Raw genomic sequence first — 11,352 nt, 5'->3', positions numbered from 1 at the left:
AAAATAATAATAATAATTCTAAATAAATGAATAAGCCACAAAAACAAGATTCAGGAGTCCCCAGTTTAATTTCTAAATCTTCCGTTAATAATTGCAAAATTAAATTCCCCTGTGTTCCATTGATCTCATTTTTCTCTTCTTTAAAAATGAGGGTATCAGAATAGATCAACTTCAGTCCTTTTTGATGCTACATTTTATCACAGTCAGCTGCTGAGCTTACTTCCTTCTCTATTGTGAATATATGAGTAAATGTAATTTAATTTCATGGTTTCCTGCCACCAAATCCATGAAACTATGTTCATCTATACTCATACACATTTTCCTATTTCCTTTTATAATTTAGGAATTATTTCAGATCTCATCAAAATAAAACAAGTCTATTTATATGTGCATTCAAATAGCAATAACTTTGCTTTCCTACAAAATCAATTGCATTTTGGTCTATGGAACCATTTTCATCATTACACAATATACTTTATTATATTCCATCACAAAAAAAAATGTAAAAAGATCTTCTCTTGATGACACACTTTTATTTCTCTGTACCCATGACAGTGAAATGTCTTTAAAAATATGTCCATAGTCAACTTTTCTACTTTCTAACCTCCCATTAATGTTTTCATTGTTGGACATCAGAAATAGATCACCAAGCCTGCCTTCATCATCTATCACAGTCTGGAAGCTCCACTTTTACCTGTCTACCACGGTATTTGAAATACCTGTGGTGTCTCCCCCAGCATCATACTAACATACAACCAACACAGTAATATAAATTGAAAGGCCACCTTTTGTTTGCTATAATTGAGGGTCATAAAAAATTAGAGAAACCCTTCATGAGATGGATTTTCACAATAGCCACAACAATGGATTTAAACATACCAATGATCATGAGGATGGCTCAGGACTAGGAAAATTTTCATTCTACTATACATGACTTGGAGGAGCTCTGGTAGCATAGTGCCTAAGGCACTTGACTGCTAACCAAAAGGCTTGTGGTTCAAACCCACCAGCCACTCCTTGGAAGGAAGATGGGTCAATCTACCTCCGTAGTGATACTGCCTCGGAAACCCAAGGAGTGGTCACTATGAGTCAGGTCTGACTCGACGACACATAACAACAACAACATCCATGACCTGGAGCTCATTCAAGGACAACTAATCAACAGCCACCTTGTATCCTTGACTCAAATCCACTTGAATTAGTCTTCCATCTCTACAAATGTGCTTTTTTTTTTCCTCTTGCCATGATAATCAATGACTTCTATCTTGTCAAGTTCATTGGATTCATTTCTGTCCTAAATTAATTCAAATTCTCAGTGGCATTTTAACACATTTAATGACTATTTCCTTTTTTAAAAGACTTTTAGCTTTTTGGAGCTTCCACAACACAAAATTTCTTAGTATTCTTCTGACCAGAATATCTTTGTTGGTCTTTCCTCAATTCTTTGACTTCTAAGTATTATAGATTGGAAAGAAAATGAAATACAGTTATAGGCTTATGTGAATATTTTATGGTAACTTCTCTCAATTGATCATAAAATAACTATCATAAAATGATAGTAATAAAAATAAATAATTAGTGACATAATACTGTATCAAAAATTCAGTCATTGGGAAGAAACATAGGAAACAATTAATTAAATTGACCTTACGCTACAGATAGTTACTCAGCATTTTGCAATCATTAATATATTGTGAAGGTAATGTTTTGATTTGATTAATGATTCTATCAATAACTCCTTTTTAAAATATAGTTGGAAAACTTCAAATTACTGATGAGACAAACTAAACTAGTTCAGAAAAAAAACAACATCTAAGTAATCATGTCTTTCACAAAACCTATATACACCAAAATAAAACCATTTCAATCTTGTTACCACATCATCAAAGATATGACAATTCTTTTAGAGATTTGTCCTAAAATACTTTGAATTCCAATTTTCCTATGTAACCAAGGATTGCGAAGTTTTTTGACATTTTGTAATGCTTACTAAATACTACTCTGTTAACTGAGGAATCATGAACTTCTTTTGGGAATATATTATATTACCATGTTGTAGAAAAGCAAAACAAATCCTGCTGTGCTTATTAATATGATTATTATAACTACAGTTTGAGTATTAATATACTAGGTTGCTATAGAATTATATCAAAATACTGTGAGTATGTGTATGTGTGTGTATGTGTTTCTACATGTCAGTGTATATGTACAAAAATGATTTAAAATAATTTTTTTTTAACAGAGCTGAGACCCAGTTCTAAGTAACTAGATATACAAAAAGTATATGTATGTATAAAATCAACAAATGCTGTTAGATTATGACTCATAGCAATGCCTTGTGTGCAGAATAGAACTGATTCATAGAATTTTTAAGGTCATGACCTTTCAGAAGCAGATTGCCTGGCCTCTCTTTCAAGGCACCACTTGGTGAGTTTGAGTTATCAATCTTGCAGTTAGTAGTTGAGCACTTAACTGTGCCGTCCAGGTGCTCATAAACCAACAAATAAGGGGTGATTATTCATAGCAACCATCTTACCAAAGAATTTAAATATGGACAACTGGAAAGATTTAAATCAAAAAGGTATTGTGGAGAAGGTATGGACTTCTATAGAAAAACAGGGAGGAATTAACTGAAACTACTTATTTGCCCTTCCTCTTTTCCCAAATAACTGTAGAGAGTGTGGAAAATGGAGGCCAAACAGTTCCATATTTGTCACCCTGAATGTGTCAATTTCAGCTACTGTTTCCTGTTTCATATTTTCCTGCTTTGCACATATGATGAGCTCCCTTAAAGGACCCAAGTTTTAGAAAACAAAGTTTTAAGCAAAACTAAATATAGAAATCATAATTTAAACTTTCAGAGCAATACAATTTTACCAGAGCATGAGTGGAATATTTTAGTTACTATTTTTATCTAGTGTCTTCTCAGTTCAGACAATAAGAGAAATACATACTAATCCTGATAGCAAGCTGGCACTATAGAGATATGAACTGTTCAGGTGTGTGTGTAAATCAAACAACAACAACAATAACAACAACAAAAAACTACTTCCCTTGAGTCTATTCCAACTCCAAAACCACTGCCATCCAGTCGGATCTGATTTATAGTGATACCTCCTTAGGTTTCTGAGGTGGTATCACTATGGAAATAGATTGCTCAACCTTCCTTACAAGGCTATTCCAACTAGTGACTTTATAACACAGGGTAAAACTGCCCCAGAGGGTTTTCAAGACCGTAAATCTTTACAGAAGAAGACTGCCTAGTCTTTTTTCCATGGAGTGAACTACCAACCATTTGGTTAGGAGCCCAATGCTTTAGGCACTGCACCATCAGAATTCCTGGATATGTTTGTAAGCTAGCTTTAACAAACCCATTGCTTACTTTATGGATTTCGTAAGGATGGAGTTTATTGTAATCTGTTCACATATAGTAAAATAAATCAGGGTCATAGATACTTCTATTGCTATTGATGGAAGAGCCACTTTCTCCATTGAAACTCATCCCCTTAATAAGAAATCTGAAGAATAGTTCAGTAGAAAAATCAGTGTGTAGGACCCTCTTAGAATTAAGACAAAGGAGATGGAGAGGAAAAAACAAGTACAAGTTTTATGAGTTCAGTAGTCCCTGCAGATTTAAATGGTTAATATTCCATTAATGTCCAGCTGGTAAATGAAAGGTTGAGTATTAATGTCTGTGCAGAGGTAACTGAGAAGAAAGGCCTGAAAATCTACCTTTGAAAATCAGCCATTGAAAACACTATGGAGCACAGTTCTCTGACACACATGGAGTAGCCATTACTAGAATCAACTCTCTGAGAACTGGTTTATAGGTTTAAGAGTTTCTAAAAAGAAACAAAACAAAACAAAAAAGAGTTCATTCTGAATTAATCACATAAGCTAAATAATCCAGATTCCCAAAATATCACTATTTTTATATATGAGTTATATTTTCTAACAACAACAATACAAAATATTATATTATTTATAAATATGCCTACTGGTGATGTAGTGCTTAAAACATTTGACTGCTAACCAGAAGGCTGGTGGTTCAAACCCACCAGCCACTCCTTGTAAGGAAAACTAGGTAATCTATTCCTGTAATGATACTGCCTCAGTAACCCAATTCTTCCTTCCAAATCTAGTTTGCAAAGTAAAAGAAAAGAGAGATAATATTGATGTCTTTAAAATTTATTATAACTTTCCATTTCTATTTTACTCTTAATTTTCCAAAAAGTCTTCTGCATGGAAGCACATATTTTGCTTGTAAAATACTGGGAAATTATAAGTCCTAGATACAGACATAAATACAGATGTAGTCATAGTCATAAACATAGACACAGAAAGAGTATCTCAATATTAACAGTGATTTCACCACTCTGAACATACTACTCTTTATATCTTGGGGTTGGAAAATGGAACATTCTTAGTTGGGAAACAAAAAAAGGGCATCCCTTCAATCCCTACTCCAAATAACAAAAGCATCTGTTGCATAATGCAAATTGTTGCATTTAGTCTTAAAAGGGCCTTTTGTTCTATCACTGGCATTTAAGAAAAACTGAAATAGTACCTTGCTTTTTAAATACATAACTTTATTGAAAATCACACTGCTAGTGTGAATAATGGTAATCTGTGTGTTTAAAATGTACTTACCATAATGAAAATGTTTACACAACACTCTATCTATGATTGAAGGCTAGGACATTAACTTGTCGATTATATGAATGAATCAGGAATGAGTGAATCCAAGTCTGTTCTTAATGTTTCCCACAAGATAAAAAGTTGAAATGGCCTCAAGCCCAGAACATATTTTATATGATGGAGACAATTCACATTTCTCCTTAATTTTCTTTTTTGTTTTCCTGTGTTCTTCCTTCCCATACCTTCCTGCCCCTCTGAGCTGTCTCCCTGTGCAAACACTCCCTTTCTGTTCTTCCATGATTGTACACTCCAAGTAGTATATCTACCTGATATAAATGTTCAACCCATATGCCTGTCTCTTATTTGGATGGAAGCCACAGGACTGGATTCAATTTTAGACCAGAAGGGTAGGTAGGGGCCAGGATAGCTAGGGGCCATAGTCTCAGGTGTCTCACCAGGCTCTATCAGACCAGCCAACCTGGTCTTTTTTTTATGATTTTTAGTTTTGTTCCACATTGTTCTCCCACTCTATCCAGGATCTCCTGCACAAATCCGCCTCAGAGTGGTTGCCAGTGGTAGCCAGGCACTGTCTAGTTCTTCTGGTTTTATGGTTGTGTGAGCTGAGGATTGTATGGTCTGCTAGGCTCTTGGACTAATTGTTTCCATGCATCTTTGTTTTTCTTCATTCTTCTTTGCTTTGGATGAAGAAAGAGCCATCATTCCATCTAGATGGCTGCTTGCAAGCTTTTTAGATCCCAGTCACTACTCACCAAAGTAGGATGTAGAAGAACATTTTTGCATAATGTGTTATGCCAATGGAGCTTGATGTCCCCTGCAATCATGGTCCCAAGTCCACAGGTCTAACTACTTTCTCCCTCCAGGTAGCTGGCTGTGGCCAAGAAACTACTACAACCTTGCTCCTTGTCAGCTTTACTATGCATCTGGACATTCTTACAGCACCTACAAATACACATGTAGAAACATCTTCTACCAACCCTATACATAGTCATGAGCACACTCCCCCCCTGCCTAGACATACCTGATTGTTCACCCTGTCCACCCATCTATACACCTACAGATTAATGCTTGCCATCACTGACAGTGCAGTACTGTACATGCAAAAGGGTTCATCTTTGTTGTCTGTACCTCCCATGTACCACTCTATGTCACTGACACTTAAGAAAAACTGAAATACTACCTTATTTTTAAATACATAGGATTTATGACATATCTGATCATCTAAAAGAAAGCTTTCTCAGACAAAATTTGATACAACTTTGGGATTCGATAAGTTGGTAAAAAATAGAGAAAATATTATAAGAAAACTAGAATAAATGTTTCTAAATGTATCAATCTCTAGACTGAGTATTGTCTCTTTTTCACAAGTATAAGATTCCATTTTGAGGTTGAAAAAGTGAATAATTTTGCCTGTTGTCTTTATTGAATCTTTACTGTAAATGTCACAATTCCCTAATTATTTAATATTTATCACAATGCCTCCAATGGACTTAAAAGATGTTAGAGGTTAGAACTTAATCCATGTTCTTTTCGTCATCATTCTTGGCATTGTGTCCTGAACAGAGTAGGTATTCAATAAACCCTTATATACTGAGACAATCACTGCCCTCAGTGAGTAAAACTGACTTAGTACTTGCCCTCCTGGGGCTAACGATAAACCATGTGAGGCAGGCAGTAAAAGCAAACCAAAATGAAATTTCAAAAAGTGTAACGATATGAAGGAAAGAGATAAGGTGACTATTGCACCAGATAGGTGCACTCCTTACAATGATCAACCGTGGGAGATCAGAAAGGCAGCATTTGCACAGGGAGATAGCTCAGAGGGCAGGAATGCATAGAAACGAACACAGGGAGGAAGTGGGAAGAGAACTGTTGCATTGTGGGGATTGCAATAAATGTCAAGAAACAAAATGTGTATGAACTGTTGTGTGGAAAATAAAATTGCACTGTAAACTTTCACCCACAATAAAAAAAAAAAAAAGAGAGAGAGAGAGAGAATAACCCAGAAAGAAATTTTAAAGAGCATTCTTTCTTTGAAAAGAATGGTCGGAGGATATATTGTCAAGGAAGAGATATTAAGCAGAAACTTACAGAATGTGGACTAGCCATACGTAGGTAGAATTTCCTGTAGGGATCCTATTCAGGATCAAGGGAAGAGCATGGATATGTTTACGTCACTGAAGAAACTATTTTCATTGAATATAACTGAATAATTTACAAGTGTAAAATTTATTATCCTATCCAATCCACTTATCACTTGAATCTAGGTATTTCTGATTGAGAAGTAATTACAAATTTAAAATATGTATTTCTATTTTACTATCTGATACACTAATGGAATATCATATTTTCTGACAAATGAGAGGTTCTTTACCCATGATTGGGCCTCCATTTTCTTTCTTTTTTTTTTTTCATGAGAATTAATAATATGGAATAAAGATTTTCATTTCACCGTAGCCCTTGCTGAGTGTTGTAACAACACTGACAGAAAAAAAAAAAAAAAAAAATTCTCTGACAACCCTTGCCCTGACTTGAAAGAAATACAAAATGGCAATTTTTACACCACTAATGAAATTCCATTTATGTAGTGTGACCCCTATCTGTGACTCATTACAAGTCATCCAGCCGTGACCCTCAAACTTTAATGGATTATCATTGCTTCACTCCAGGGCTGTTAAACAAGTCAAGACTGAGTAAATGTGTCAAAAGGTGATGGGAAACCTCCAGGTCTCAGTGATGATTCTTTGATTCTTTTATTCTGTAATTGTTGGATCATGGTCACTTATAAATTGAGCCATGAGATAGAAAAAAATTGAAGCAAAACTGTCATCAGGTGTTAGGCTTAATATGCAATATGTGTATAAGTTTTCAACAGCTATCAACCATTACACCTGTTTCAAATCAGATTGCTAAAATAATGTATTCATACAAGCACTGTTCCTTGAAATAGTTTTTTTTATATATATATAAATTATAATGGCTCTATCACTAATTTTAGTAAGAATTAAAAACCAAAAGAATTTGTTTATTCTATATTAGCATTGCTTGAAAGAGCACCTGTTTGCAGCCTGCTTAGAACTCTGCACATCAAATTAAAATATTAGTGGAAATGCTGCATTCCTCCTGGTACCACTAACTCCTTTCTTTGAAGTTTAATACACATTTGATATCTTTTCATAAGATTCCATAGTTTCAGATTTATTCTTAATAGATCCCCCTTAAATTTATTCCCAGTTTGGTTTCTGCTTTCCTTCTCCTCTTCTCCTATCCCTTCCTCTCTATGCATTCCCTTGTTTTTCCCTGTCCTCTCCTCTCAACTAACTTCAACTTATCTTTGATTTCCTTTTCCCCTTTGATTAAAATATTGCTCACCAAAGCATTTCTTTTTCTCGTAGAATTCAAGACTCTTTTCTCACATCTATTTTCATGGCTACCATTCAAATCCAAGTTTTTCATGTCATCTTTGGATTTTTTATTTGATTCTTAGGTTTTATGCCATCAGCCCGTTTTTGTTTTCTGTGAAATATTTCATGAAAAATCATATCATCACTTCAGTATAGCTACTTCTTTTTTTCTTTGCTAAAACATGTTCATCAGGGTTACCCCTCCCAGCACACACACACACACACACACACACACATACACACACACACAGAGCCCAGAGCCAATCACTGTCACCACCATCATCATTACCACCACTGCCATTAACTATGCTTCCAAAGCCTTTAATCTGATGTCCAAAGCCTTATAACTTGGCAACAACTGACCATCTAAATTTTACTTTCTAATTTGCCATTATGAATGCATCAAATTAGGGTAGATGAGTTAAATGAAAGTGAACACAGACATGTTTTCATGTCAGAAAACTTCCCAGTATTTGATTATTCTATTGTATGCAAAGTTAGAGCAGTTTATTTCATCTTTTTTTATTTGTGTGTCATATATAAGCCAATCTTGTTTAGATGTCATGATATCAATCATCATGCCAAGTGTCCTTTACAGTAAAACTTCTAGGTATTGCAAAGCTAAATGTAGAAAATAACCTCCTAAACTCAGAATAGGAGCTCTGGTAGCATAATGCCTAAGGCACTTGACTGCTAACCAGAAGGCTGGTGGTTCAAACCCACCAGCCAGTTCTCAGAAGGAAGGTTGGGCAATCTACTTCCATAGTGATACAGTCTTGGAAACCCAAGGAGGGGTCGCCATGAGTCAGGTCCTACTTGACAGCACATGACAACAACAAGCTCAGAATGTCTTTTTCATGTGTTAATGTGAATCATTACATGCACTATGTGCATATATAACTCTAAATGTACTTATTGTAGTATGCTCTACTTACTGAACATCCTCAAAATGTATCTTATGAACTATAGTCAATATTTTTGGGCTTAATTTGATTTATCTTTAAATCATCTCAAACACTATATATTTTAAAATACATATTTGATAGAACTTTGATTTAAAGTATAACAGATGTTGAATTTTATTTTAGAAATGACAATGAATATATTGGAGAGAGTAACAGCAATTTCAAACTCTATAAGATTCAGTAACTGAAGATTCTTAAATGTGTTCAATTATCAATGTGGCTATTTTAAGGATCTTATGCATTCTTGATGAGTGTTTGAAATGCATTGGAATTCAGAAGTCTAAGTTATTACTCCAGCTGAATATTTGCAATACTTAAAATTAAGAAAAGTTTCTGACATGCTAAATATTTTGTGCCTTTCATTTAGGTCATCAAGCTTGCCTTTGAAGAGTTTGAACTGGAACGAGGATATGACACCCTTACAGTAGGGGATGCTGGGAAAGTAGGTGATACCAGGACCGTCTTATATGTGTAAGTATATAATTTAGCTTATTTTAATTTTCTAAAACATTCAAAGAGGTGTGAAATAGAGAAGTATACTGATATTCTGATGGAGACTTCCAATTCTGACTCAGACATGTTATAGAAGAGAAATTTAATGATTTCCAAATCTAATTTCACATGCCAATTAATTAAGATTTTGTATTATTTATATCATTTTTAATCATTAAAAATGTGTTTATTGCAAAAAAAAAGGATATACATAGAAAAAGAACTTGTAACTTTCTCAACTCATCACTTCTTTTTCAGCCCTCTCTTTAGAATCTCCTATGGTATTATAAGTTTTTTGAAGTACAGTTGTTTTCTACACATATCTTCCTAAAACACTGACATTTCGGTAAAATTCCATACTAAAAATAACAAAGATTGTGGAAAGAAAAAAGCGTTGTGAAAATCCCCTCTAGATTTGTAGAGCTTTGTACTCAGTGTCCTAGCAAAAACCATAATAATCTTAATATAAATATTTGCATACTTATCCTTCCGTTATCATTTGAAACAAGAATTGTAGTCCTCCTAACTCCTGGGACTTCTGCTTTAGTTCCTTTCAGATGCATTGTTTGAAGACACCCTCTTTTGCTAGTTTGATCAGACCTTTATGTATTTATTCTTTTATCAAAATTGTAAATCTTCTTTTCATGGTTTTCTTTTTTTTAAAATTGTGCTTTGGGTGAAAATTTTACAAAGCAAATTTGTTTTATGTTTAACAGTCCATGCACATTTGATTTCATGACCTGATTACTATCCCTAAACATAAAAAACCTTCCTCCCCTCCCCTCTTTGTGACCACCTCCTCCCTGTGCCTTTCTTAACTATGCAATCCTGTCTGTCCAGCTTCCCCTCTATGTGAACACTATCTTTCTGGTGTCTCATGGCTGATTGATCTAAGGGGTGTATCTCCATAGAGTAGGTGAGTGCATTACCCTGGGGTAGGTGTTCTGCACATAGGTCTTTCTACTGTTGGACTGAGAGCCAACCCATGGGAATGAGTCCATTTCTAGGCCCCAAGAGTAACCTGGGGCCATTGTTTTGGGGGTTCCACCAGTCTCGGTCCAACCAGTAATTCTGGTCATTTTTGTGTTTTTGAATTTTGATTGGAACTTTTCATGATTTTCTTAATGTCTTCCTGTGTTGGTGAGGCTTTCTTTCTTTTTGTTAGAAAGAGAATCCAGATGAGCATCTGGATTTGAAATAGTGGCTAGCCATATTGCCTGCCAATCCTGAGATTGTTGCTTTTGCAGGCTGTCAGCCAAAAACTTACCATTTTACTTTCTGATCTTGGGTGCATCATCTACAGCAGCTGTGTGAGTCAAGATTAACCTCCAGATTGACATTTGACCCATGGACTTGCCAGCTACTACTTTTGCAGGAGCCATTTACTTGAGATAAATTCTCCTGTCACCCATTCTCTCTCACTCTATGAGTTTCACTATGTTTGCTTCCTAGTAAACTGTGCCTAAGACACGATATCACTAAGGTTTCTCTCTTTTTCACTGTTGTTGTTAGGTGCAATCCATTCACCTCCAACTCAAGAGAACTTCTGTACAACAGTACAAAACTTTGACCAATCCTGAGCCATCCTCATAATGCTTGCTATTTTTAAGCACTTTGCTGAAGCTACTGTGCCAATCCACCTTGTTGAAGGTCTTCCCCTTTTTGGCTGACCTTCTACTTTAATAAGGAGCACTGGTAGCATAGTGCCTAAGACACCTGACTGCTAACCAGAAGGTTGGTGGTTCAAACCCACAAGCCACTCCTCAGAAGAAAGGTTGGGCAATCTACTTCCATAGTGATACTGCCTCGGAAACCCAAGGAGGGGTCACTATGAG

The 11,352-nt window shown here is 35.3% G+C and overlaps 1 protein-coding gene across 1 annotated transcript in view; it reads left to right on the top strand.

Annotated features, from left to right (window-relative positions):
* CSMD1 (CUB and Sushi multiple domains 1) overlaps nucleotides 1–11,352 on the top strand; it is a 972,765-nt gene that overhangs the window by 144,038 nt on the left and 817,375 nt on the right. Inside the window, exon 3 of the mRNA XM_007944438.2 lies at nucleotides 9,393–9,496. Coding sequence (XP_007942629.2) covers nucleotides 9,393–9,496 — 104 coding nt within the window. The remainder of the gene's footprint in view (nucleotides 1–9,392; nucleotides 9,497–11,352) is intronic.

Source organism: Orycteropus afer, unplaced genomic scaffold (genome assembly GCF_000298275.1).
Source record: "Orycteropus afer afer isolate SDZICR_OR568_19922 unplaced genomic scaffold, OryAfe1.0 scaffold00125, whole genome shotgun sequence".
NCBI classification, from domain to species: domain Eukaryota; kingdom Metazoa; phylum Chordata; class Mammalia; order Tubulidentata; family Orycteropodidae; genus Orycteropus; species Orycteropus afer.
Note: the sequence above shows the minus strand (reverse complement) of the source record. Positions and strands in the feature narration are given on the sequence as shown.